The 27196-nt window shown below is 59.3% G+C and overlaps 2 protein-coding genes across 8 annotated transcripts; both read right to left on the bottom strand.

Annotated features, from left to right (window-relative positions):
- Positions 1-211: 211 nt before the first annotated feature.
- EPS8L2 (EPS8 signaling adaptor L2) lies at positions 212-26989 on the bottom strand. 7 transcript variants are annotated; one of them, XM_078057566.1, is made up of 21 exons: positions 22817-22909; positions 15631-15749; positions 15492-15547; positions 14629-14693; positions 7832-7993; positions 7220-7369; positions 7066-7145; positions 6844-6986; positions 6683-6753; positions 6367-6493; positions 6071-6159; positions 5337-5411; positions 4983-5131; positions 4678-4810; positions 4431-4549; positions 2989-3094; positions 2204-2317; positions 1889-1961; positions 1544-1724; positions 1323-1455; positions 212-1188 (listed from the first exon to the last, which is right to left on the bottom strand). In XM_078057566.1, the coding sequence occupies exons 2-21, from the start codon at positions 15672-15674 to the stop codon at positions 1105-1107; spliced, it is 2154 nt and encodes a 717-aa protein (XP_077913692.1). In that variant the 5' UTR covers positions 15675-15749; positions 22817-22909; the 3' UTR covers positions 212-1104. The 7 variants fall into 7 exon arrangements, with proteins under 7 accessions (XP_077913692.1, XP_035939572.1, XP_035939573.1 ...); XM_036083679.2 differs by lacking the exon at positions 22817-22909 and adding an exon at positions 18282-18442; XM_036083680.2 differs by lacking the exon at positions 22817-22909 and adding an exon at positions 18282-18412 and having other exon boundaries at positions 15631-15691.
- Positions 20478-26995, bottom strand: TMEM80 (transmembrane protein 80). Its single transcript, XM_036083694.2, has 5 exons — positions 26891-26995; positions 23859-23878; positions 23002-23095; positions 22817-22909; positions 20478-21406 (listed from the first exon to the last, which is right to left on the bottom strand). The coding sequence occupies exons 1-5, from the start codon at positions 26907-26909 to the stop codon at positions 21201-21203; spliced, it is 432 nt and encodes a 143-aa protein (XP_035939587.1). The 5' UTR covers positions 26910-26995; the 3' UTR covers positions 20478-21200.
- Positions 26996-27196: the final 201 nt, after the last annotated feature.

The raw sequence follows: 27196 nt of genomic DNA, 5'->3' as shown, positions 1-27196 counted from the left end.
CTCACCTCCCAGGAATATCCTCTGGGCCCACTCAGATACATGTGGAGGTGAGGGGCTCCTGGGAACCCCCACTGGAGTCAGGGCTACATGGGCTCACTTGAAATGTCCACGGCCTGGCCTCTGCCCAGTGGTTCTTACAAATGGTACAATCGTAGGTGGGCTCCAGGCCCACAGTGACCCCATCCCCATCTCCAGGAGACAGACACATGGCTGCTAGGATACTTAATTGGTTTAATGACATGGCTTTTGAACCTTGGCCACCTCTCATCTCTGGGTGTAACCTGCAGAGTTCAGTGCTCCAAGACTCACCCACCACCCACACGGCACACAGGGCAAGCCTGGCCTTAGACTTGGTTGGAGAAAGGTCCTATCTTGAGCTCTGCCTTGGGTGTGTGTGGGGTGTCTAAGGCCATACTTGAATGAGTACATGTCCAGTCCATCTATGCTCCTTGAATGGGTGGAGGGAGAACAGCATGCACCCCACCCCAGGGGAGCCTGGAGCCCCCCAGGCCCCCCTTGAGGAGCAGTGTGCTGGGTGGGCGCTGTGGGCGGTATCTGGGGGCCAGGCCTAGCTCGGAGCCCAGGGTGCTGAGGTCAGCGCCCTTCCGGCCCACAGCCCATCCGGAGGCACGCAGGTGCAGGTGCGGGAAGAAGTAGCAGCCACGGGGTGGGGTTTGGGGCCAGGGTTACAAGTGCCAGGAGGAACCCCCATGTGGATAGGAGGCCAAAGGATAAGTCCCTGCCTACCTCCTGGGGGTTCTGTGGCCTCAGGGAGAGGTGTCATGAAAGCCAGGAAGGGGGCTGGGCGGGGCTGGAAAAGCTGCAGCCCCGGCTTCAGGGGCAGGTGCATGAGGGGCTGGCATCTCCAGGTGGCTAGTTTTGGGGAGGTGGGCCTTGGGGCAGGCAGATGGGTGTGGGCTGAGGCATCGCTGAGCCTGAGGACAGGCCATGTGCCATGAGGCAGGTGAGCTGTGTCCACCCGTGTCCACGGTCCAAAATATACACACATACAAAAATAATACTCCATGCACTGGGGGTGGGCCTCTCCGCAGGTGCGTCTCCGTGTCCCCCAGCTGCAGGTGTGCTGGGCCCAGCTGGCCAGGTCTAGCTGTCGTCCTCCACCCTCCTCTGGGTCTTGGAATGAAACTTGCTCATGAGCTCCTCCAGCTCCGACCCACTTTGCTGCTTCTGGGGGGGGGGCGGGGCAGCCTCAGCTCGGGGGCCCACAGGCCAGGGTCCCGCGGCCTCCCGCTTTCCAGGCAATCCAGGAGCCCCGAGGGAGGAGGGGGCGGGGAGGCGCGGGGGGGGCGCGGCCGCCTCACCTCCAGGACCGCCTTCTGCACGGTGAGCTGGCTGTACACGCGGATACCTTCCTCCCCGCAGACTTTCTTCAGCTCGTCCTTGTTGAGCGAGAAGAGCTGCGGCCCGGTCAGGATGCCCAGGTTCTCCACGATCCTGGGGGCGGGGCGCGGGGGGGATGAGCAAGGGGCGCCCGCCCCGCCCCCCGCCCCCGCGCCCCGCCTCGCCCCCCGCGCGCGCGCACCGGGCGCTGAAGGCCTTGGCTTCCAGCCAGGCGCGGACCTCCTCGGGGCCCGACTCGTAGGTGAGCGGCAGGCCCACCGGCTGGCTGCGCTCCACGCGGAAGTGCCGCTGCGGCTGCGCCTTGATGTGGCTGATCTTCTTGATGAGCTCGTCGTTGACCTCGTCCATGTGGTGGATCAGCTCTGCGGGCGGTGCCCGGCACTCAGGCCCGCCGCGAGCTGACCCGGCGCCCTCCGCACCCCCCCCCCGCTCGAGGACCCTCCGCCCGCTGCTTCCCCCAGGGGGCTCAGGGCCCCGTACCCGCATCCATCTGGTGGCCCTCATGCCCTGGCAGAGCGCCTCTCACCGTCTTTGTTCCCTGCGAAGCTTGGGGGCAGCTTGTGGGTGGGGCTGGCAGGACCCCAATATTTCAGACTGGCCTGCAGGGGTGGGGGCAAGAGACGAAAGGGTGGGGGCGCCCTCAGCGTCAGCTCATCATTCCTCCCCGCAGGGTTGTAATAAGGAGAAGGTGAGGCATCCCTTCTCGCCGCCCCCCTCCCAGGGCCCGGCCTGTGGCCCCACCCCCGCCGGGCACGGAGGAATCCGGGGCTCAGCGCCGGGTCTGCACCCGCCCATCCCCCCTCTGAGGTGGGACCGCAGAGCCCCCGCTCCTCGCACTCACCCGCTCCTGGGGTGCGTCCTCCAGCCGAGTCTCATCCAGGATGTTGCAGGGCACGTAGCCTGCCTGGCCACTGCGATTGCGAAGCTTCCACCACTGGTGGCCATCTTCGAGCACCTGCAGGCACCCACCCCCACCATCACCCGCATCTGGTCACCAGCGCAGGGTGTACGAGCCCCTCTTTACAGGTGGGCCCGAGAGAGTTCTAGGCATTTCCTCCGAAGCCCCGCCTCCCCGCAATCCTGTGGGGAAGTCACAAGTCCTCCTAGGAGCCCCTGCCCTGACCAGCCTTCTGTCCCACCCATAGAGGCTACCATCCCTCCCTTATCTCCCCCTACCCCTCTCCAGCAGCATACAGAGCAAGGGTGCCTCTAGCCTTTGCATATAGATCACCCCCCCCCCCAGCCTGCTCCACTTTCCGTCCCCCAGTGGGTGGCCTGAATTCAGGACTGGCACCAAACAGACCGTGTCTCAAGGGGGCTCCAGGGGTGGGTGTGAATGACGAGCCCTGGCTGAGAGCTGGAGGGTCCGCACTTGGCACAAGAGAAGGCCTGTCCTTCAACGTGAGCCCAGCTTAGCCCAGCACAGGAGCCCCTGAGCCCCTCTTAGATCCCCAAGGCAGGGAGGCCCCTCATCCAGGCTGTGCTGGGGGCGGGGAAGGGGCAGGCTGTGCACCCTGCCTGGAGCCCAGGGGTAGGGGTCCTGGGGACAGGGATTGGGCAGCCTGGCTCCTGCCTCTCCTGGGCAGCCCCCCCCCCCCCCCAGCCCCAGCCCAGGCCCCGGCTCACCTCCAGGACCTCGTCCTTGAGCACCGACAGCTCGTTGGCGTTGCGGGCTGTGAAGTCATAGAGGATCCTGACGTACTTGGCCATGGCTGGCCCAGGTTCGTAGCCCCTGCGTGGAACAGAAGGGCTGAGGCCCAGGGCTGGGCTGGGGTCTCCTCCTGGCCCTGGGGCCGGGCTGGGGGAGCAGCTTCCCAGGTGCGTGCCGCCTCCTGTTCAGCTCTCTGAGGTCACAGCGGAGAGAAGCTGAGGCTCGTCAGCCGGGAATGGAAACTGTGACAGCCCCAGAGCGTCTGGGGCCCCTGCACGGAGGTGGGGGCCACGCAGGGGGGGTGGGGGTGGGACGAGGGGGCCTGTGGGCATGGCAAGGCCCGCCCGAGGCCAGGCCATCTCAGGGGGCGCCCGGCCCCCAGGGGACCCACAGCCAGACATGTACCCAAGAAATGACAGGGTCACCACCATCCTTGCAAGCAGCTGACCAATGAGGGAGGGCCAAGTGTTTTCAGAGCCACAGCCCTGCCCACAAGCACCCACGGTGGAGGACGGCCCACGAGCTGCAGGGGCACGGCGTGGGTGTCCTGGCCTCAGCACAGAGCAGGCCTGTGGCTGCCACCCAGGCTGGGCAGTTGCCTCCTGGCCAGTCTGGCCCCTGATCATCAGGGCAGCTCCCTCACACAGCTGCAGGCCTTGGGACACCGTACAGGTGAGGGGGCTGAGGCTGAGGTGGCCCTGGAGCCATGACTGGCCAGGATGGACTGGCCAGGGGCTGGAGGTCAAAGGATGAAAATGTCTCTTCAAGTGTGGCCCTAGGTCAGGAGCCATGGACATCAGCCTGGCCATGGCGGGGGCAGGGGGTGCAGTGAGAGGGGCACACTTGTGTAAGACACAGATTTCAGCCCCCTCCCTTGCTGAAACTGAATCCTGGGGTCTGGCAGGGTAACCAGCTTCCCAGACAGATCCTGGGCCAGAAGTGAGAACAGAAAGGAGGAGAGGAGAAGAAGGATGGGAAGTGCCCCAGGCCCTGGGTCTGTGGAAGTATGTGTATGGGGGCGGGGAGAATGGCTGTCCTTAGCCCAGACCGTCAGTCTCCTTCTCTGGCTCTGAGGCTGGACCTAAATCAGCCCCAATGGCGTGAGTGACAGGGATCGTTGAACCCACTTAAGTTTAGTGACTTAGTAAACGTCTAACCATGATTCTAAAACACACATGAGAAGACACAAAGAGAAATAACGTATTAGGGTAATGAATTTATAGGTGGCTTTTGACATTTTTCTCTTCAATTTTATATTATAAAGTTAGAATGAAAACCTGGTTCTGGTTTGGAAAAATGCTTTTTTTGAACGCCATGAACAAGGCATTTGCCGCCACCTGGTGGCAGCATACTCATATCAGAGCCTCCTTGTTTCTAGGGGTGAGCGTCACATTCCCTCATTTGAAGAGGAACTTACCTGTGAGCATGCGGGGAGCTGACTTGGGGGAGAGGGTCTCCTGGAGGTGGAGCTGTGGGCTCAGACACAAGGCTGTGTTTGGGGGAGTTTCGAAAGGATGGTCGGTTCGCTGGAGTCGGCTGTGGGAAAAAGGACCCCCTAGGTTGGTGTGGGGTGAAGGCAGTGGACAGAGGTGGGCGAGGAGGTGAGCAGTGGTGGAGGAGGCAGATGGCCAGTGGGTTTGGGGTGGGGCCGTGGGCGCTCTGACCTCGTCGTCGGGGGCAGACACCAGCGCCTCCACTTCCCAGGGAGCCTCCCGCAGCACGTCCAGGGGTGGCTCCCAGCCGCTGTGGAACTTGGGCACGTAGAGGGGCACCTGCGGCTCCCGGGGCCACTCAGAACTGGAGGTGGGAGGTTCTGGAGGTGAGCCACGCCCACCATGGGAACCAGCCCCACCTGGGACCACCCACCTGGCCTGCCAGGGAACCCCATCCTGGTTTGCACCCCATGCCCTGCATCTCCCAGCCCAGGGCCCCTTCCCACACCCTCTCTGCCCACTGCCCGCTGCCGCACCGGGGGCGTGTCCATGTCTCCCCCAGCGACTCCCACAGCGTCATCTCCTTGGGGACTAGGTGGCCTCGCAGGAAGCCCACGGCCTCGCGGGAAAGCAGGGGGCTGGACACGGAGCGTGCAATGTCTGGGCCCCCACAGGTGCTGACGATCTGGGGCAAAGCGGGGTTCAGAGGAGGCCCTGCCCACCGGACCCCAGTCCCAGCTGGCTTGCTGACAGCACCACGGACCAGCCACGCCCGCAGCCCGGACGCATGGCCCCAGCTGCCTGCCCAGGGTAGGCATTTGCTTCCCCCCACCTTCAGCCAGGGGCAAACCACCCTGGGGTCCTGTGCCCCCAGCCCCAGCCCCAGGCACCAGGTCTAGAGGTCCAAAGAGGAAGTGCACGAGTTCTGCAGCGCTGGGGTTCTGAATGTGCTTCTGCAGCTTGGCCTGGGGTGGGGGGCAGACAGAGGGGTGGGGTGATGGTGCTGGGGCAAGGGGGGGCAAAGACCCTGGATCCCCCAATGTAGGCACAGAGGGACAGGGTGGGGGAGCAGACAGACGGAGTGGGGGGATGGTGCTGGGACAAGGGGGGGCAAAGACCCTGGATCCCCCAATGTAGGCACAGAGGGACAGGGTGGGGGAGCAGACAGACGGAGTGGGGGGATGGTGCTGGGACAAGGGGGGGCAAAGACCCTGGATCCCCCAATGTAGGCACAGAGGGACAGGGTGGGGGGCAGACAGAGGGGTGGGGGGATGGTGCTGGGACAAGGGGGGGGCAAAGACCCTGGATCCCCCAATGTAGGCACAGAGGGACAGGGTGGGGGGCAGACAGAGGGGTGGGGGGATGGTGCTGGGACAAGGGGGACAAAGACCCTGGGTCCCCCAATGTAGGCACAGAGGGACAGGGTGGGGGGCAGACAGAGGGGTGGGGGGATGGTGCTGGGACAAGGGGGGGGGCAAAGACCCTGGATCCCCCAAAGTAGGCACAGAAGGACAGGATGGGGGGATGGCGCTGGGACAAGGGGGGGGCAAAGACCCTGGATCCCCCAATGTAGGCACAGAGGGACAGGGTGGGGAGGGTAGATTGGAGGGGGCCTAGTACTCACCAGCAGGTTGATAGCCAGCTTGATTTTCTGAAAACAGTCGATGAACTGGGCCTCAGAGGGGGGCCGTGCACGCAGCGTAAGGACACCCTCTGGAATGGGCAGGGCGGTGGCTATGAACCTGGCTGGCCGTCACTGCGCCGGGGGGGTCCTCGCCTCCAGCAGCCCACCTGCTCAGACTGGATCTCCCGCAGCTCAGTGGCCACCCGCCTCTTGCACCTTGTTCTCTCCATCTTCTCTTGTTCCCCTACCTCCCCTTGCTGTCCCCCCTGCCCCATGGACCACCGCCCCCTCCGCACCTGCTGGCCCCTTCTTCCCTTTCTTCTTCCCCTTCTTGCGCTGGTTCAGCTGTTTGAAAGCTTCTGCCGCCTTCTGCAGCCGAGCCACGAACCACTCAATGTCGTCCAGGGCACAGTTGAGGATTTGCTGGGGTCAGAGCAGAGGCAGGGGTTCAGTCTCAGGCGCCCCCACCCGCGGCAGGGACAGCCCCACACGCTGTCTTTTGGTCCCTGGCCTGGGGGGAGGAGGCGGGTGCTGGCTGGAGGCTGGCTGGAGGGGCCCACACCTGATGGGGACGCGGGCAGGTGGGGGCGCCCCACCTGCCCCAAGACGCACCGTTTCCTTTTCTATCTTCTGAGCCAGCACAGCGCGTGGCTCCTCATCCTGAGACTCCCGACGGCGGAAGCCTGGATGGGGGAGGCAGACGTCGGGTGTTACTGACGGAGGCCGCCCCCACGGACCTCGAACGCAGCCCCAGCCCGGCTCCCTCAGCGTACTTGGCTCAGTGAGTGGCATCGGCGGGCCCACTCGGTTCTTGGCGGACGGGGAGTCACTGCCGTAGCGCTGGAAGGGGATGGGGGCTGGGCCCTTGGGAGCGGGCAGGACGGACTGCCGCTGCCGGATCTTCTCCTGGTGGCCCCTGGGATGGGGGCGAAGGCGCGCTCAGCCTGGCCCCCAGCCCCACCCCCGGCCCTCCCGCGCCCGGCGCCCCCGCCTACTTCAGGGTCTGTGGCCTCAGCTTCTTCCCTAGACGGCAGTCGGCCAGCGCGCTCTCGACGTCCTCGTGCACCAGCTCCGCCTGGGGGCACCGGGAATCAGGCAGGCGCAGGCGCAGCGGGCCCCCCCCCCCCCCCCGCCGCCGCCCCTCCTCACCTCCACCTCGTCGCAGTGGAAGAAGTGGATGTCGGGTTTGCTCTGCTCCGAGTCCTGGCACACGAGCAGCAGTACGGAGGGGCACCGCAGCTGGTTCAGCACGGTCTGGCTGTGCCGCACGGTGGGCAGCGGGAAGTTCTCCAGCTCCTCCTGGGGGACCGGGGGCTCGGATGCGCCTGGGCCGCGGCACACGGCCGCGACTCCCAGATGTGACACCAGCACGGGCTCACAGCCACGGGTGCGGGGTGGACCTGAGCCACGGACACAGTGCCCTGGGCGTGCCTTGTGAGCCCGGCTGGTGGGGTGTGTGCCGTGGACAGTCACAGACAACTGGTGGGCACAGCAGAGCACGTGGCACAGAGGCAGACCCAGACTCTGCCAGGCCGTGGCCGCAGAGGGCACAGCCAGGCCCTGCCTTGGGACGGCCGGTGGACAGGCTGGAGCCAGAGGTGGGCGAGGTGCTGTGTGTGACCGGGTTCCCCTGGATTCTCAGCCCCGATCAGCCCTCCCTGCCCCGCCTGCCCTTTGCGCTCCTCGTCCTGTCCCACCCCCACAGAGGGGCCCAGCTGCGTGTGTGGGTCACGGCCTTTGGCTGCCCTGTCGCTGCCGCACCTGGGACTCCACATCGAGCAGCCGCAGAGACTGGTCACTGACTTGCAGCAGCATCTCCTGTGCCCACACCTTCTCCTTGGAGCTCAGCTGCACCAGTTTCCGGATGGCGTCATCCACGGACACGATGGCCTCACTCTTGTCCATGATGAACGTGGCCAGGTGCTGGGGGCGGGCAGGTGGTCACTCTGGGGAGAGCCCTCCTTGTGCCCAGACGAGGGTCAAGGGGCTGCACCCCGGGGGCCTGAGGGGCCAGGGCCAACCTCGGGAGCCCGGGGGGTGGAGAACATCCCCGACCCTGGGGGTCTGAAGAGACACAGCCCTACCTTAGGGGAAGGTCTCTGCTCTGCCTTGAGGAATGTCTGGGGGGCCGTGGACATGCCCTGGTAAAACCTTTGGCAGCCCCACACAAACAATCCCTCACCCCACCTCATCTCCTGTGGCTGGACTCCAGGAACACCAGCCTCCCTGTTCCCCCCTGCAGACCTGGCGTAGGCTCACCACAGGGCCTTTGCATGGTCTATCCCCAGTTTGCCTCCCTTACTCTTCTCCAGCTCTCTCTTCCTTCAGGGCTCCGCTCAGACCTGCTCCCCCTGCCAGGCTACAGCATCACTCTCAACCCCCTGATCTGCCTTGTTTTTAATTATCACAATCTGACATTATGTTTCTTTGTTTATTTGCTGGCTGCTGGGTTCACTGCTATTTCCCTAGTGCCTGGGACAGTGCCTGGCACACAGTAGGCCCTCGGTGAATGTGCTGGGATGAGTGAGCACCTGGAATGGCCATGTGGGCTGCTTTGTGGGGTGGCCCGGAGACCCTTGGCCAGCCCAGCCCTCCCCTTCCTCTGTCCCCAAGCCTGGTTCAGGCTCCTCCTCCCTCCAGGCTCCGCAGTGTGTCCCATTGACCTTCACTGAAATCAGTGAACAAAGCTGAGACAACTGGATAAACACTCTCTTAAACTCTAGGCAGTCAAGACCCAGCTGCGAAAGTGCTAGGAGAAAATGCTGGACGATTTCTGATGACCTCAGAACGGCCCCCTCACAGGGGGACCTTCCTCAGCAAGGAAGAAAAAGAAAACCCAGACGCTCAGAAGAAAAGACCAAAAACTCTGACCTAATGCATTTCTGCCTGGAAAAAAAAATACCGTATACGAAGTAAAAAGAAAAAAAAAAAAAGGTGGGACAAACAGATGTAATAGATATGGTGAAGGCTAATTTTCTTTTCTTTTTAAAAGATTTTATTTATTGATTTGACAGAGAGAGACACAGCGAGAGAGGGAACACAAGCGGGGGGAGTGGGAGAGGGAGAAGCAGGCTTCCCACCGAGCAGGGAGCCCGATGCGGGGCTCGATCCCAGGACCCCGGGATCATGACCTGAGCCGAAGGCAGACGCTTAACAACTGAGCCACCCAGGCGCCCCTGATTTTCTTAATATATAAAAAGACAAGTATGTACTTCAGTGATAGCTCTTACTTTGTTAAAAGCTCTATTTTGTTAAGTATAGTTATTACCAGTGATGAATAAATGAATGAAAGAATCTGTGAATAAGTAAAAAATTAACAATCCAATAGAAAAATCGGCAAAAGAGCTGAACAGAGGATCTCTGGGAAAATAAATGTAACTCACTTTTTAAAATAGAAAATTGCATGTAGTCTTATTCAACAAAAGCATTGCAAAGTGAAACTCTGACACCCCTACTTCTGAAGTGAGTCAACCGCAGGCTTATTTACCTGTTTTATTGACCAGTCTAACGAGTCCTTGTGGGTCACACTCACAGGTTAGCTGTTGAGAATTGGGAGCCCCCAGTCTGCACGCCCCAGGTGCTCTCTCCTCACAATTCAGGTAACCCCACCACATGCGAGACTGAGTGTGGTTGTGAGGGGTGGTCCCAGCCTGTGTGGGCGTCAGCAGGTCAGAGAGAGAAGGGGGCAGAAACACGCAGGGGACAAAAGGCAGCCGACCCATCTGTGCGAGGCAGGGTGAGCCCCAAAGCACACATTGTTAGCAAAACACACCACCAAGCCAAGCAAAACCATGTGCCTGACTGTGGAACAAGTCTCCGTGCCTTTCAGGTGATTGAAGCCCTGCAAAGTGTGCTCTCTGACCATAATGGAATTAAATTAGAAACCAGTAACAGAAAAGATAACTAGAAAACCCTCAAATAATTGGAAATTGAGCAACACACTTCTACATCAACAACCAATGGTGAAAGGTATCAGGAGGGAAATGAGAAAAGACAGAGACAAATGAAAACAAAAACACAGCAAGCAGGACCTCGGGACGCCACACAAGGGGTGGGGGAGTGTCTGTAGCTGTGAGTGCTCACGTGAACAAAGAAGAAGGGGGCAAAGAAGAAGTCATGGGGAATCAGAAAGTGTTCCAAACTGAATGACAACCAAGGTGTGTGCGTGGGGCGCCTGGGTGGTTCAAGCGTCTGCCTTCGGATCAGGTCATGATCCCAGGGTCCCCAGATAGAGTCCCGCCAGGGAGCCTGCTTCTCTCTCTCCCTCTGCTCCTCCCCCTGCTTGTGCTTTCTCTCATATAAGTAAATAAAATCTTAAAAAAATAAAAATAAAAACTAGGGGTGCCTGGGTGGCTCAGTCGTTAAGCGTCTGCCTTCAGCTCAGGTCATGATCCCAGGGTCCTGGGATCGAGCCCCACATCGGGCTCCCTGCTCCACGGGGAAGCCTGCTTCTCCCTCTTCTACTCCCCCTGCTTGTGTTCCCTGTCTCGCTGTGTCTCTCTCTGTCAAATAAATAAAAATAAAATCTTTTAAAAAAAATAAAAATAAAAATAAAAACTAAAGGCGTGCACATCAAACTTGCAGGATTTGGCGAAAGGCTTTTGTGGGGGGGGGGTGTACAGCTGTAAATGAATAAATTAGAAAAGAAGGAATATTTCATATCAGTGATCTACAGGTCTCCCGTAAGAAACTAGAAAAAGACAATCAAAACCCAAAGTAAGTGAAAAGAAGGAAGTTAAGAGCAGAAACCAGCAAAGTAGTAACCAAACAATAGAGAAAAATCAACTAAGCCCAAAGTCGGTTCTGAAAAGATTAATGAAATTGATAAACCCCAGCAAGATTGATCAAGGAAAAAAAGAGAGAAAACACAAATGATCAATAACTAGAAAAAAGGAAGGGCCATCACTACAGATCTTACATGCATAAAAGTGAATTCATAGTCAAAAACCTCCCACAAAGAAAACCCTACATTCAGAGGGCTTCCAGGTGAATCCTAACAATTACTCAAGGAAGAAATAAGAACAATGTTTCACAAATTCTTTCTGAAAACCAAGGAGTAGAAATACTTTCCCACTCATTTAATAAGGCCACCACAATTTTGACACCAAAATCTGTCAAGGATTTATAGGAAAATAAAATTATAGACCAGTATCTCTAATGAACATTAATGCAAATTGTTAGCAAATTAGTCCATCAACACATTAAAAAGAATAGTACACTTATTGAATAATAATTCAATAATGAATGAATGAGGTTTATCCCAGAAACGCAAGAGTGGTTGAACATTCAGAAAAATCAATCAGTGTGACTGACTTATGTTAACAGTCGTGAATACACCTCTGTAAATTCAGAGAAAGCATTTGACAAAATGTAATGCCTTTCATGATAAAAAACTCTCAGCAAAGAATGGAAAGGAGCTTCTTCACTAATAAACTATCTACAAAAATATATAGCCTATACAATGGGGAAATACTGGATATTTCTTCTTAAAATTGGACACAGGCAAGGATGTCCACTCTTTGTTGCTTTTATTCAGCATTGTACTGGTGGTCCTAGCCAGGGCAATGAAGCTCTAAAAATAAGATACAAAGTTCTGTATTTCAGACAGCCTGATTTTATAGTAGTAAATTCAGTGGATCTACAAGCAAATCACTAACACAAATAAGTGAGTTCAGCGGGGTCTCAGGGCACTCAATAACTGTACGGAAATTCAATTGTTCCTCCATACGCTAGCAACAATGCAAAAATGGCTTTTAAAAAAACAGTACCGTTTACAACAGCGTCTGCAAGTCAAATACTAAGGAATGTTTGGAGAAAAGATACTCAAGACCCCTACAGTGGAAACACAAACATTCTGAGAGAAGTCAGAGTAGCCCTGATACGTGGGGAAAGAGCGCGTCCACAGGTGGGAAGGGCTCAGGATCACGCCGAGTGGATCCATAGGTTTGACTCAATGCCAGTCAAAATTCTAGCAGGCTTTTCTGGGAGGCTGGAATATAAACACAAGTCCAAAGAGCTTGGAATAGTCAAGAAGATCTTGAGGAGAAAGAATATAAGTTTGCAGGACTCACACTGCCTGATTTCAAGTTCAATAATAAAGCTACAGTGAGAGAAAGATCACGAAACAAAGCACGGACAGACCCATCCCATTCAACTCCTCAGCTTTTGACAAAGGCACCAAAGCAATTTGATAGGAGAAGGAACGTCTTCTTCATATAACTGCACATTGCTATGGGGAAAAATTAGCCTCGAGTCTCATACACAAAAATTAATTTCAAATGGATCATAGACCTAAATGTAAAAGCCTCAACTCTGGAGTTTCTAGAAGACCCAGGAAGGAATCTTCACAGCCTTGGGTCAGGTAATGACCACTCCCTCCCCCCACAAAAAAACCAAAACAAAACCAACAAAACAACCCTAATCTTAGGGGGAGAGTGGATATGGCTGGACATCATCAAAATTAAGTACTTCTGTTCATCAAAAGACGGTCATGCATATCAATCAGCAAGCCAGACTGGGAGAAGATATCTCTAATCCACACACCTGACAATGTGTGCAAAGGACTCCCACCCGTCCATAAGGTGCAATTGTACAAACAAGTGGCCACATGCAGGGTCCCCAGGGACTGGCACGGCCGGTGGAGATGTCCCCTGCAGACCAGAGCTGAGAGAAGTCTTATCCTACACACGCGTTTTCTTGAAATAAGTTTACCAAGCAGAACAAAGTGTTATAAACTATATGAATTCAATTATGCGGAAGCGGGGGGAGACGGGGTTCTCCAAAAGTCAAACTCGAGAGCTGCAGGACAGAGCAGCGTTGCTGAACGGTGCAGTGGGAAGACCCTGACCGCTAGGGTCAGCAGGAGGGAGTTTTGGGGTAAAGCAGCTGTTGTGTCCGGACCATGCCGGTGACACCACCAACCTGAAACACAACTGCGTGCCCCCCACCTCCTGCACACTAACTTAGAAAACAGGAAAGCAAACAAACCCACAAGTCTTAGCAGCCCCCCATTGCCAGGGGTGGATCTGACCTTGCCCCCACCTCTTACCCTCTCTCTCTGCCTTGGTTTCCTCACCTGGGAGGGGCAGGCAAAGCCCATCCTCTCCTCCAGCCCTGCTGGGTGCTGGGCAAGCAGGAGAGGTGCCCCTGGGTTGGGGTCTTTCCACAGGATAGCTCGGACCAAAGTCCAGAAGGGCAACGTTGCCCTACCCCCCGAGAGGGGTGGCCCAGCTGCCTGGGAAGGAAGGGGATGAAGCTGACCTTTCCCCACCCTGTGCCCTGCCCTTGGACCCTGAGCCAGCAGCCTGGCAGGGAGGGCTGCTCACTCAACACAGCCCAATTCAAGAGCCTAGGGACTCCCAGTGTCTCTGTGGACCCACTGTATGGATCAGGAACCTGAGGCTTAGAAAGCAGTGACTCGCCTGGCCTCTTGGGTTTGGGGGGTTCTGTGGGGAGGGAAGAAGTCCTCATCTTCCTGATTCAGGCCCCCCTTCCTGGTCCAAGGCCCCCTTCCTGATCCAGACTCCCCCTTTCCTGGTCCAGGGCCCCCTTCCTGGTCCAAGGCCCCCTTCCTGATCCAGGCCCTCCTTCCTGATCCAGACTCCCCCTTTCCTGGTCCAGGGCCCCCTTCCTGGTCCAGGCCCCCCCTTCCTGGTCCAGGCCCCCCCTTCCTGGCCCAGGGTCCCCCCTACTTCCTGGTCCAAGCCCCCCTCTTCCTGGTCCAAGGCTGCCCCTTCCTCCCTCCTCAGCCATTCTTAGCCCTGTTGTCCCACAGGCTGGGACAGTGGCCAAGAACCAGGAAGGTCATTTAAAAAACATATTTCCTGAGTTCTAAGTGTGAATCAAAGCTGACCCAGGGTAGGGCACCTGGGTGGCTCAGTTGGTTAAGCGACTGCTTTCGGCTCAGGTCATGATCCTAGAGTCCCGGGATCGAGTCCCGCATCGGGCTCCCTGCTCAGCAGGGAGTCTGCTTCTTCCTCTCCTGCTCCCCGCTCTTGTGCTCTCTCTCTCTCTCACTCTCTCTCTCAAATAAATAAATAAAATCTTAAAAAAAAAAAAAAAAAGCTGACCCAGGGTGAAAACCCTCCTGAGCTGGGTGCTGGTCTGGAGTGCAGCTAACCAGTCTGGACATTCCCAGAGTCCATCTGAATTGGCCATCCGAGGTTTTCCTGCAGGAGCTCACTAAGTGTGTCTGTGTCCTATCTTCTGCCTCTTAATCCAGTTCCTTGTTTGGGGGCCAGGATGACAGTTTCCTTCCCACAGAGTTTTCCCACCCAAGTCCTGCCAGACAGCACCCAGGCCTTGTCCTTGCCTGGCCTGTGTTGACCACCAGCATCTCCATTTCCCTGACAGAGGCCCAGGGCTCCTGCGTCCCCCAGACTGTGAGCTCCCCAGGATTGGAGGCGGCTCCCCGCACCCTGGGTGAGCCCAGGACAGGTGTGGGGCAGTCCCTGGCTCTGGCTCCCTGCTGTGGGTGTCAGAAGCTGGGCTGTCTCCCTGTGCCTCAGGTTCCCCATCTGCCCGGGGACTCTGGAGGTGCTCCTTGGGGGTGGCCTCACCTGGACGTGGTACTGGGAGGTCTCATGCATGATGATGTTGGAGTTGGAGTACTTCTTCCTCTGTTCTGAGCAGGGAGTCACCAGTCACTCACCCCAGAGGGCAGGACCTACAGCCCCTGGTACAGGTGGGACTGGACTCCCAGGTTGGGCCACAGGAAGGGCCGAGTGGAGGTGAGGGGGCTGCCGCCGGAAAGGACTCGAGGTGTGAAATGTGAGGGCCCTTCTGGGCAGACAGAAAACCCCCCCTCTGCCCCCAGATGGCCCCTAGGAAAGGACCCTCAGCTCCCTCTGCCCCGAGATGGCCCCTAGAAAAGGACCCCCTGCTAGGGGTCTGTCCTGGAGCGGGCGCAGGAGGCTCAGCAGCTCCTCCCTTGGAGGCCCCTTGCCCACCGTTCTGGGAAGCAGTCCAAGCCTGGGCTTCCCCCAACTCCAAGAGCTGCCAGCTAACATCTCTCGGTCCCTCCCTGAGGCTCCTAACTTTCCAGACAGGGCACCGAGTCCAAAAGCACAAAAGAGTGTCTGGGGGGAGAGGCAGAGCTGGGCGAGGTGGGGCTGGCCAGGCCCCGCCCCCCTTCCCCCCAGCAGACACCTGGCACTCCGTCCAGCCTGAGCCCCACCCCTTGGGCTATCTGGTTGCAGTGAGGAGCACAGCCGAATCAATATTGATGGTCCCTGAATTATTAGTAAAGGCCTCTCTCCTTACGGTGAGGGAGGGAGGGACCTGAGCAGCTGTTGCTTAATGAAGGTCCAGGGGCCTCCTTTGGGCACCAAGGGCTGACCTCCATCCCCCTGGTGGGGGCCTGGCACAGCCTGGGGGAGGGGAGTGGGCGAGACCCCACAGCCCATCCTCAAGCCTCACTCACCAAACAGGTCCTTGGCACTCATCTTGGCCACACCGTCAGACCGGCCCAGGCTGCCACTGCAGGGGAGGGGCTGGTGAGGGCGAGGCCCACACCGCACCCCTCCCCGGGGACTGCTCAGTGGATGGGGGTGGGGACTCACTTGGCAGCACCCGGGCAGCAGCTCACAGACCCCAACTGGCTCATGGCGTCCTTGGTGGTGGCTGGTGATGGAAGGGCAACCTTGTGGCCTGAGTCCAGGGCCTAGTGCCCGGCCCACACCTGAGTGGAGAGGGCAGCCAAGCTGACACCTCCCTGGTGCCTGGTCGGTGGCTTCACTGCTCCCAGGGCAGGACTTGATCTCCTCTCCCGCCCACCCCAGATCCAGAGGCTGCAGCCCTGGTGTCCTGGCCAGGTTCCCCAGAGAGCTTGGGCAGGGTGTCCTCAGGGAGTAGAGAGTCCTGCCTCCTGGACACAGCAGGACCTCCCGGCCCAGGTCCCAGCTGGCAGACATGGGCCTCTATCTCACCCCAGACCCTTGGTCTTCCACAGGGAGCCCCAGGGGGGCCAGTAGAGGAGTCCCACTCTCAAGGCTATCTGGGTGGGCCTGCAAGGACAGTGTCCTGGGGGCTCTGAAAGGGGACCTAGGAGAGGAACCACCTTCCAAGCAGAGGGAACACATGTTCAAAGGCCCTGAGGCAGGTGGGAGCCAATACCAGAGGAAGGCAGCACAGGATGAGACTGGACCCTGGATGGGGTCGGGGCAGGGGGAGGTGTGGCCTTGGGGACCCAGAGCCCAGGACAAAGTCTAGAGGGAGCACACCCTCAGGGGGGTGAGCAGAGCCTGGCCCCCCTGGGTCAGACTAACATGTCCTGTGAGGTCTGTGCCCCCTGGGGACCTCTGACAAGGCTGTCCCTCTGTATTTGGGGTTGGCCGGAGTGGGTGGTCCACAGGCCAGGGGTACTGGTATCTAGGGGCAGGGAGCACCCCAGGACTTTCTGGTTTGACCAGGTCTTACCTACAAAGAGGGTTTCCAGGAGGTGTGAGGGGCCTGGGGGCTTCAGGCCACCCCCTCCCATGTGCCACGGAGGGTCCTGGCTCTCTCAGGATGGGTGGGAGTAGGGGCTTGGTCAGATTCCTCTGACCATCTGTCTGTGGAGAATGTCCGGAATGCTCATGACCTCAGCGAGGGAGCCGAGTGTTTGCTTAATGGGATTCCTGGGGGCTGAGCCAAGGGCACTGGGCACGTGTGTCTGGGCACACACAAACCTGGGCAAAACCCAGGCCCCCAGGCACACACAGACATGCACAGGTTGGGACACACGGCCCCCTCCTTGGGGCGCCTAGGCTAGGAACCCATGGCCTTCAACTCCCTGGAGCAGGGTGGGGGGCCCAGCAGGGCCAGCCAGAAAGGTGAGTCCAGGTGCTGGCATCTGGGTTGGGGAGCAGCTGGGGGAGGGGCCACCACAGGCCTGCTCTAGTCAGCTGACTGGGGCAGGGGGGCTGTGTGGGCCCAAGGGATTGGGACCAGCCCAGGGCCCAGATTGCACTCTGGTTTTACTGCGGCCATTTTCTGGGTGCAAAGGGAGGGCCGAGCATGGTGCCTGGTTGGGCAGTGGTGGAGGCCCCAGCAGGGCAGGGAGGGTGGAGGGACCAGCTCCAAGTTCAAATTCCAGCTCACAGCCAAGTGACCTTGGGGAGGAGTCAGCTTAAGGCCCAGAGGGAGCCGGGTGGAGTTCTGGAATGGGGAACCCCTCGGGGCCCTGGCTCTGCCCAGGTCTGGGAGCTGCCTGCTGGGGAGGGCCCAACCTGGTTGGTAAGGAGGGATAAGCCTGGGAAGCCTGGGTGGGGAAGGGGTGGGCTCAAGGTGCGCTGGGAAGGCGGGCACAGGGGATCCAACAGACTGGGCGGGGTGGAATGCTGAACCACTGAGGCCCCGTTCTAGGCAGGCCCCAGGAGAGGCCTGGGCAGGCCCCCCCAGGGCGGGGGCTGGGGGGAGCAGTGCAGAGGTGGGGAAGGAGAGGCACCCCCAGCTGGGCCCTGGCTCCCCGAACTGCTACTGCTGGGGCTGACTACCCCTGGAGTGGGGGTAGAGGTGGTCTGTGGGTGCACCTCAGAAGCACCACAAGCCTGTCTACCCCCTCCCCAGCCACCAGGGACACCTTCATACGCAGGGGCCGCCCCAGGCCAGCCTGGCTCAGGGAGGAGGAACCTGGGGAGCCTCAGGTCCAGCACCCACAGGCCCCCTGCCACCCAGTATGCAGCCTCCTCCTCCCTGAAACTCCCACACCCCTTGACCCAGAACCTGACCCTAGCCTGATGCTTCTCTGGCCCTGGATTCCCTCCTGGCTCAGACACCCAGGAAGTGCCTCCTGAGCCAGCCCACAGGGAGCCACTGGCCACAAAGGAGGCCCCAGCCTGTCCTGTGGAAGGGGGTTCGGGGCCTTCGAGGGACAGGGAGAGAACCCCCTTCCCACCTCCTTCGCTGGAGGAAGGGGTTCCCTCCGCCGAGCCCCGGGGGGGGAGGGGGCCGGCTGACTCAGGTGCCACTGCCCGTAAAATGTCCCTGCGCACGGGCACCGCCCCAGCACCAGGCCGGGCAGACGAGGCCGCAGCCGGACCAGGTTCCTGGCCGCGGGTTCGGCGCAGCCCTATCGCACCCCGTTGCCTCCGCGCCCAGGCCCGGCCCACGGACTCCGGCCAGAGCCCCCAGTCGCACGGCCACCTGGGGAAACTAAGGCCGAGCCAGACCGCCGTCCGCAGGGATTCTGGCAGGTCTGAGTGGGCTAGGTGGGGATTCGTGGGGCGTTCACCTGCTCCTCGCGGCCCCGTGCCTGCGCCGCCCGTGGGTCCCCTTGTCCGCGCGTCCGTCCGCCTGTCTGTCCGCTCCTCGCCTGGGCCGCCCGGGCTCGGCAGCGGGAGGGACGCGCGGCTGGGCCGGGCCGGGGCGGGGCCGCGAGGAGGAACCTGAGCGGCAGGTTAGAGACCCGGGAGCCGGCGGGCGCGGGGGGAAGGGTGGGGGCGGGACGAGGACGCCCCGCCCCTCCGACTCGGCCCCGCCCCCTGGGGCTCCCTGCGGACGGTCCCCAACGCCCGCCCAGTGGGCCCCCTGGACCCGCAGACCCCACCCCCCAGAGCTGGGGCGCCGGTGGACGGGTAGGCGGATCGGGAGCCCCTCACCCGTGGGGATGTGCCTGGCGACCACGCAGGGCGAGGTTCTAAGATCTTCCCGAGGCAGACCTCGCTGCGCCCCAGCAGCTGCCAGGTATCCCCTGCCGGGTATCTCCCAGCCTCAGCTGCCGCAGCAGAGGGGCCTATCCTGGGCGCCAGGCCCCGGGGCAGAAGCCCCTCCTCTACGGCTGGCCCCTCTGGTCTGGGGGAGTGCTGGTGTCAGGCGTCAGTCTGTGAGTGGGTGTCAAAGGTATGATCCGAGGCCAGAGACCCTGCGGCCCTGCGCTCCGAGCTCCCCGGGCAGGAGAGGGCTCTCTTCTCCACAATCCAGGAGATCCTAGTCTTTTTTTTAGAAGATTTTATGTATTTGAGAGAGAGAGAGAGTGAGCACAAGCAGGGGGAGTGGCAGAGGGAGAAGCAGACTCCCCACCAAGCAGGGAGCCTGATGTGGGGCTCCATCCCAGGACCCTGGGACCATGACCTGAGCCGAAGGCAGACGATTAACTGAGCCACCCAGGTGCCCCGATCCTACAGTCTTTTTGTGCATCCCCAGTCCAGCATGGGCACCCCCTGAGGGATGGGGGTGTCTGATGGGAGGGTGGGGATGCCCGTGGCATAGGCTGTTCACTACTAGGGCAGAGAACAGGTGTGGGAGGGGACTCCAGGCCGTGGCCCCCTCCTTAGGCCCAGGCCCCACCCTCTGCCCCCAGCGTGGGGCCAGTAACCTTCCTCCTGAACTGACTCCCCCTGCCTCTGCCAGCTGGGTGGGGAGGAAGTAGAGAAAGGGCAGAGGGCAAGTCCAGGCAGTGGTGGGCACCCCAGGCACGTGCAAGGACCCAAAGCCTCTGGCTATTGTTCCTGGGGTGGGGTGGGGGTGGAAAATGGTGCATCAGGAGGCAGGGTCCCAAGGGCAGTTGGCCTTTGTTTACCTGGGGCTGACACAGAGCACTTCCTGGGGAACCTCCCTGGGGGAATGGAGGCACCCCCCCCCCGGGGGGGGCGGGTCTCCCCACCTGCTGTCTGAAGCATCACAGGTGAGCTCTCAGAGGTGGTGCAGGAAGTGGCCTTCCTCTCAGGCCCAGCCCTGCCCCTGAGCCCCGCAAGCCCTGGCTTCCTGGTTCTCTCCCCTACTCTGCTGAGCACCCAGAGAAGGCACAGGCCTGCCCTCGTCCTTCCTGGAGACTGAGCCTGGGCAGGCGGGAAGTGGGAAGCACGCACGGAAGGGAGCAGCTGAGGTGGGCGCTACTGCACTTCTGAAATTAGAGTGATTGTCACCAGGGAGCCTCTGGAGCCACCTGGAGCTGTGCTGTCCTCTGTGGACAGGTGACTGCCACCTCCGTGCGGCCAGAGCGATGTGGGTGTCAGGGCTGGGCCTACACCCTTGGGCAGGAGGTCCTGGACCTTTAAGGCCACAAGTGTCAGGCGGCCAGGGTCTGCAGGGGAGCTGGCCGAGCGTTTCCACTGAGAGCAAGTGCAGCCGTCCCATCCTTCCCAAGTCCCCTGGGGAGTGCCCCGGCGTCAGAGGCACGAGGCTCCGCTGAACATGCGCACGCGAGCAGCAGGTAAGCACGACCAGAGCCAAAGCCAGCAGAGGGGAGAGCTCCTGCCCCCACTTGCCCCCAAGAAGGACAGGTGCGGGAGGGTGCTGCTGCCAGCCCTCGCTGAAGCCGGTCCCTGGGGAGCTCCAGGACGGGCCCCAAGCCCAGCTTTGCTGCCTTTTGGGGAAGCACTGTCCGCTCCTCGCCTGGGCGGCCTGGGTGTCTGGGTGAGGCCTGGGTGGGGTGTGCTCCTGTCTATCCAGAGAGAACCCTGGAAGAGGTAGGTGGCCTTAGGAGAAATTGAGGGAGGTATAAACATTTATTTCGACAATACGGCAAAGAGAGAATACCTGGATATTCAAACATGTTATTCCAAACGTGGACAGGGTGCGATACAAACGAAGGCAAGTTACTAGAGAACATGAACTCAGAGTCCTTCCAGGAGCCCTTACGTTCTGTGACTGCGTCTAACACAGTGCAAACGTTCCTGATGGTTTCCTGACGGAGGCCTGGACATCGGAGCCCTGAAGCCCCAGCCCGGGGCAGTGGCAGGCTGTTCTCCCTCACTCTCCCATTCTCTGCCTCCCTCCCCTCAGTGCCGGGGCTTCAGACCACCTCCCCACAGGAGCCCCAAGGGGAAAGGGGCCACCTCTGCAAAAACCCCCCAAACACCAGAGCTTGCTGGCTCCTTCACATTTCTTTTCTTTCTGTTGCCAAAGCAGAGCTGACTGCTGTCCAGGACTTGGCCTGCCGCGAGCTGTGGGTCCCTGGCTCCCCACGCTCCCTGTAGCTCCAGGTGGACCAGTGTGGAAAGCACGGAATGCCGGCAATTATGTGAGAGGTGCACAGCACCGCGAGAAAACATGCACCATCCTCACCTGCCCCCCTCGGTGATCAAGCAGGTCAGCGCACCCCAGAGGGAGCCAGCCAGACATGGCCGAGCTCCGGGGAGGTGGCTTCTGTCCAGAGCTGTCCCACCCTGGGGGGGGGGGGGCGTGGGGAGGGAAGCTGGGCACCGCCTGCCTAGCTGACGAAGGCAGCAATGGCCACCAGCTGTAGGATGGCCTCCAGGCCATGGAGTGCCAGGAGTGTGGCACTGAGGATGGAGTCTGCCCGCAGCACCAGGGTCTGCCAGAGCAGGAAGTAGGTGGACAGCAGGGCACCCCCCGCTGTGAGGACCAGGCTGATGGCCAGCGGCACCTCGGCCTCCATCAGGTTGCCCTTGGTGCCTGGAGAGCAGAACAGTCAGGTGAGCGGGTGCTGGGCTCCGGGACACCTACTCTGAGCCGTGTGTGCCCAGGAGGGCTGCGAGGGGGCAGGGAGGCCAGGAGCCAGCTCATCACCAGCGCGGCCCTCTGGACGCAGGGCTGAGGACTTTCGGTAAAAGGTCCTGCTGTGGTCACCACATCACTCATGAAACGTCAGAAAGCAAAGTGTGACAAGGGGTGTGTTGTCCCTAGTGAGGGTAAAAACCAATCACGGGAGAATGTTTGAATCTTAGCCTCTGGGTCAGTTGTGGGGACGGGAGAGGGAATTTCCTTTTCTAAAAACGATCCCAGTTGCATTCTGATACGTTTTCCTAATTCCAAGTGGACTGAGGAGGTTTTGTTTAAAATTTCCAAAAATATTTTACTCTGGGCCGAGGCCAGTTCTGGAAAATGTCATGCACGCTTGTAAAAAACCGAACCAAACCTGAATATTTTAGATAAATGGGTCAGTCGCAGGAAACGTTGCTCCCTGGCTGCTGCAGCTGACCCAGGTGCCCAGCACCGTCCGCCTCCCTCCCAGGGTCGTGGGCTCGTCTGTGACAGCAGATGCTGATGGCCCCGCATGCCCAGTAGGCCTGCTCCTGACCCCTGAAGAGTCCCGCGGCCCTGCTGACAAGGGCGTGCGCCCGTCTCCTCACTGCTGACTGGGCGTCGCTGGCGCACGTGTGCCCGCAGAACGTGCTGACGTGCGAGTGGCCTGAGAGCACCAGCTCTCGTCGGCTCTCCCAGCTATTCTAACGGAGGGAATGCTCAACCCCTGTACGACCCCATTGTAGAGCACGGATGTGCTGGCGTGTGCGTGCCTGTGACTGGACGGGACCCTGTGTGCTGAGCACTGGCTGGGCTGGGCTAGAGGGCAAAGCTCATGCTGTTGGAGGACGGAACAGGGGGCTGCCTGAGGGCACTTGAATGGCCCTGGCGCTGGACTGAGGCGGCTCGGGGAGCCCTCCCACCCCTCCAGGCTCCGCTGCCCTGTTGGGGACTCGACAGAACACTCCAGATCCTTCTCCAGACTGCTGAGGCCAACGGAAGGGGAAGGAAGGAGGTGAGGTGAATATTTTGGGGCTCCAGTCAACTGGCTAAGCTGGGTTCTGATCTCAGTGCTGTCTGTCCCCCTGCAGCTTCTGCAGGATAGCGTCTCTCCCAAGGATGCTGCCAGTGCCAGTACTGTCTCTTGAATTAAGCTTCTGAATAAACTAATTAATACTTAATGACATCGTAAGGGGAGGCTTGCAAAGCAAGTGGCTAAGCGGTTGACATCAAAAGTGTCTCTAAGAACCACATTATAATGGGATGAGCATTTAGAGGTTCCCAGCACGTAAGCTAGTAATTCTGTGATCCTACCTACTATGTGGTCTTCAGTCAACTCACCAAGATATAACCGAGTCACTTCCAGAATCCCCATCAGAAGCAGCAGAGTCAGGTCGAGGACCAGGTAAGGATGAGGATAACTGAAAACCTGACCTGGAGAACAGTGGGCAACAGAGAACTCCAGTTATGGGGGTGGGGTGGTGCAGCAAGGACACCGCCCATGTGCCTTTGCGTTTAAGACTCACTTTTATATGTAATCATCAGGAGTGTAGCTAGGAAATACAGGGCGTAATATGCCCCACTCAGGCAGAACAGCACTTGCAGAGAGACGGACGAGAGCTGGCCAGCGGTTAAGGACCAGTGGGCCTAGAGACGGGCCCTGCCCGTGCATCCACCCTAGGGGGCACGCCTTGCCAGGTCTTCAGAGGTGCACCTGCGGGTGGCCACGGGGACCTGGCCATTGGCTCCCTGCCTGGGGCGGCTTCCACCCATACTCCACTGGTGTCACAGGAAATGCCCTAGCCTGGAACAGGAGGGCTGGGTACATCCCTGGTGACCGCAGGCAGGACGGCCTTGGAACACCAGGCTTCCTTGGGGGCATTACCCTGACTGTGGCCCAGGTTACTAGATAGAAAAAAATGACTTTTTTTTTTTTTCCATTTTCTTCAAAGAAAATATATTCTTTTTTGTGCAGTTAAATGTCTACTAACTTTCCTGAGCACTGTACGTTTCTTGTTTGTTTATGGTAAAATGAGTCTGTAAGTATTCAAAGTGAGGGGTCTTCACTCTCTTGCTCCAGGTGGGCCTGGTGGGAGGCAGGCAGCCACCCACTCAAGGTGCAGGGCCAAGGAGGAGGGTGATGGAGCCAGCACGCCCCACTGAAGTCCTATCAACTCTAAATTGTTAGTGAATGTCCCTCCCACTTAAAAGTGGAATTTCTACTCAGAACTTATAGAAAGGGTGTGCATGGGAGTTTAAAGGAACAAAAAGCAGGAACTCAGAGCTGCCTTCATGTGTCCAGCAAACTAGCCCTAAAGTGCCATCCTGTGGAGGCCTGGGCCTGAGGCCAGCTGAGGGACATGGGGACACAGCAGAAGGATACCACCGCGGAGGAAGCTCTCCCTGGAAAACAAAGCATATCAGTCAGTGAGGCCCCAGTGTCCAACCTGGGTGCTTACCTGGGCCATTTCCAACACTGACAGAGGATCCCGGCTTCATTCTTTCCCCCGTATTTACAGAAAGAAGCCACCTTTATCTGGGCCTGCAGCTAGGTCCCTTTCTATCACCTCTGCATCTGTCCCTCCGAGGAGGATCTGCCATCTGCTTTTCAGAACCTGAGGCTGGGAGAGAGTGTGTACTTGGGAGCTCAGCGGTGGAGAGGAAGCGAGGCCTCCATCCACGGCTGAGGTCACGTCAGCCAGGACAGGCAGATTTCTGCTCCACCGCCAGGGGAGAAGGCCCTGGGCACCAGAGGACGGCAGCTTTTCTCATCCTCTGTGCTTTCTGCATTTACCACAGGGATGTAATTAAAGAAGAACCTTTTCTGATTCAGGGTACAAATCTTTTCTTTCTTTCTTTTTTTTTTTTTTGTAATTGATGATAGACACTTGCTTTCCTCTAGAATTTTATACATTGCCCCAAATCTCACAAACAATAATTTCCTACAGCAGCAATCCAATTTCTTCCAGTGGTGCGTCTCTTGGACCTTCTCCTACCCCATAGCAGGCACACGTTTCCCCTCATCTTAAGATGACAGCCTCTCTCCCCGTGAAATGGTCTTCAGAATCCGAGGTTTTGAGTTTGAAGTTATCTTTGACTAATCCTTCAATTGAATGTGTCCTGGGGCAGATTTCCTGTCTCAAGAGGCTCAGAGTAGTGGCACATTTGTGACATGTGGAAACATCAGTAATAACTTAGAATTTGGCAAACAGACCCTACAGAAGAAGACTTGAGCTGTATTGCCAAGCAGCAAGCAGGGCAGTGATGTGAACCAGTCTGTCTGGTCTTCTCTCCAGGTCCCCTCCGCAAGGGGGCAGGAGAGACACTCTCAGCCTTGCTGAGGTTTGTGGGGGACATCAAAGCAGATTCGGGCCTTCTGTGGAGTCTCGCTGGGGCAGGGGTCTTAAATGGGTCAGCATGGGGAATTAGTAACAGAGACTCAGAGCTCAGCGTCCAGGAGAGGCAGCACGTGCGGGGAGCGTGAGGCTCGTGCGGGATCCTTTATAAACGTGCATCACATTACAGGCAGTACGCTCTTGAAACCCGATCTGTTCTTTTCCAGGAGGTAGCTAAACTAGGCTGCCTAGATGCTTGCCATTATTTGGGTGAATTTCACATTAATTGGGGTTTTCCTCCCTTTTGATTCTTCTCTTGAAGGTTGGCTTCAGACACTTCAAATCTATTTGCCAGCCAACCACTGTCATGGATCAGAACTGTGGGGGCTCAGGAAAAAAATGTTGTATAAAAACTTTACGTGAGGGGCGCCTGGGTGGCTGTTGTTAAGCACCTGCCTTCGGCTCAGGTCATGATCCCAGAGTCCTGGGATCGAGCCCCGCATCGGGCTCCCTGCTCCGCGGGAAGCCTGCTTCTCCCTCTCCCACTCCCCCTGCTTGTGTTCCCTCTCTCACTGTCTCTCTCTGTCAAATAAATAAAAAAAATCTAAAAAAAAAAAACAACTTTACGTGAAATGGGGTTTAAATAATTAACATTAAAGGTGGCTACAATCAGATTGGCTGTTCTATGGATTTCAGACCTTCAGGAGCTCATTCTGACTAAGTACAGCCCTGGCTTTTAGGACCTAGCATTTTTTGTCAATGAGTTACCGTAACAACGAGGCCGTCAACAGGTGTTTAAATTCACTGGAAGTAAAGGAACAAATGATCCCCCTGAGGTGATACACAAGGTGTGCACAGAGATCCTGTTCTGGTGTGGACTTCCTGTCACCAAATGCAGACACACCTCATTGCCAGCGGCCTTCCACAAAGGTCTGGCGATTGGGAGCCCTCGGGGAGGGCTCTGAAGAAAACACAGACAACAGCCCTCTGCTCGCCGCGCAGCTCCCTCCCTCCTCTCTGCTCTCCAGCCAGTAATCCGGTGCAGGACGGAGGCCGGAAAAGTGGGTGCTGAACTAGACCCGGGTGACTCGGAGCCCAGAGTAACACAGCCACCTCCCACTCGTGCACTTTCTTTTCACTACACAAGTGTTCACCCAAGAGCTGTCACGCTGGCTGAGAGCTCAGTACTGTAAATGCCACAGTGACGGCAGGGGCCCTGGTGGCACGAGCAGGACCTGCACCAGCAGGAGCCATGCCCACCGCTGGTGAGCTTCCATGGCCCGACGTTAGGGACATCTGTGCGACTGAGGCACACACCGGCCGTGCCTGGCTTTGGAACAGGGGCTTGCCACGTTGCCCAGCACTCTGCCCTGGACACGAAGCTGCTGGCGACTGCGACAGGGTGCCCCCCGGGCCGTGACAAGCTCTTGCCCCGTCCTCAAGGCACACGGGCCCCCTGGCTCTCTGGAGCGTGCAGCTGCCGCAGCCGGCCAGGGTCCACGGCCACACACGGGGCCCAGCGCCCGCGGCCCACGGCAGCTTGCATGCGGCCCTCCAGGGCCGGCGGCGGGAGACGGGGTCCCCCCCAACGAGGGCCGGCGGCGGGGGACGGGAGGCCCCCCGAGGGTCGCCGGCGGCACCCCCCTTTGAGGGCCAGTGGTGGGGGCGGGGTCCCCCTAGCCAGGGCCGGCGGCGGGAGAGGGGATCCCCCGTCCAGGGCCGGCGGCGGGGGACGGTCCCCCCACCCCCAGGGCCGTGCACAGCTGGGCTTCTGCGCCGAGCGGGGCGCCGGCCACGGGAGGGCAAAAGGCGCCCAACCGGCCCGGGGCCGCACCTCGCCAAGACATTCAAGACCGCGGAACCGCAACCGCTGGGAGACGCCCTAGACCCGTCCGCCTTTCCATCACCAGAAAGAACCAAACCCGACAGAACCCCCTTCCCGGGATGATCTCCGCCCCCGCCCGCCCGGGGCCCCAGCCCAAGCCGCGGGCGGACGGGCGCTGCGCTGTCCCGAGACCCTCGCGGCCGGCCCCCAGGCCCCCTGACAGCTCCCCAAGGAGCCCGCCCCGGGCCCTCTCACCTCGCCGTGCGGCAGCCATCTTGCCGCCCGGCCCCGCCCGCCGAGTCCGCCGCGATCCCAGCAGTCTCTCGGCTCCGCACTATTCGCGTCTTCGGCCATTTTCGCTTCTGCTCCCGAAGGGACCCGACCGCGCCGCGCTTCGGGAGTTGATTCGATCCGCGGCCGAGGCCCGTTCGACCCGTCCGGCAGCGCTCGGGCACTTTCGTACAAGAGGAGGCGGAGAGCCGAGGCTCGGGAGTATCCGGGCTCGGCAGCGTTCGGCTCTGTTCGGCTCCGCCTCGGACGGACTCGGCTCCCGCTCGCGGC

The sequence above is a fragment of the Halichoerus grypus genome, chromosome 11 (assembly GCF_964656455.1).
Source record: "Halichoerus grypus chromosome 11, mHalGry1.hap1.1, whole genome shotgun sequence".
In the NCBI taxonomy this organism is placed as follows: Eukaryota; Metazoa; Chordata; class Mammalia; order Carnivora; family Phocidae; genus Halichoerus; species Halichoerus grypus.
This window is presented reverse-complemented; position numbering and strand designations above follow the sequence as displayed.

Excerpts from the sequence above, each read along its gene's own strand:
- EPS8L2 (XM_078057566.1), bottom strand. The coding sequence starts at position 15,674 with ATGAGCCAGTTGGGGTCTGTGAGCTGCTGCCCGGGTGCTGCCAA. Across the intron at positions 15,548-15,630 it reads TGCTGCCCGGGTGCTGCCAA|TGGCAGCCTGGGCCGGTCTG; the intron begins GTGAGTCCCCAC and ends CCTCCCCTGCAG. Across the intron at positions 1,456-1,543 it reads GCCAAGGCCTTCAGCGCCCG|GATCGTGGAGAACCTGGGCA; the intron begins GTGCGCGCGCGC and ends CCCCGCCCCCAG.
- TMEM80 (XM_036083694.2), bottom strand. Across the intron at positions 23,096-23,858 it reads GGAGAGCTTCCTCCGCGGTG|CTCTCGTCCGTCTCTCTGCA; the intron begins GTATCCTTCTGC and ends ACCGCTGGCCAG. Across the intron at positions 21,407-22,816 it reads AGTGACTCGGTTATATCTTG|GCACCAAGGGCAACCTGATG; the intron begins GTGAGTTGACTG and ends TCTGCTCTCCAG.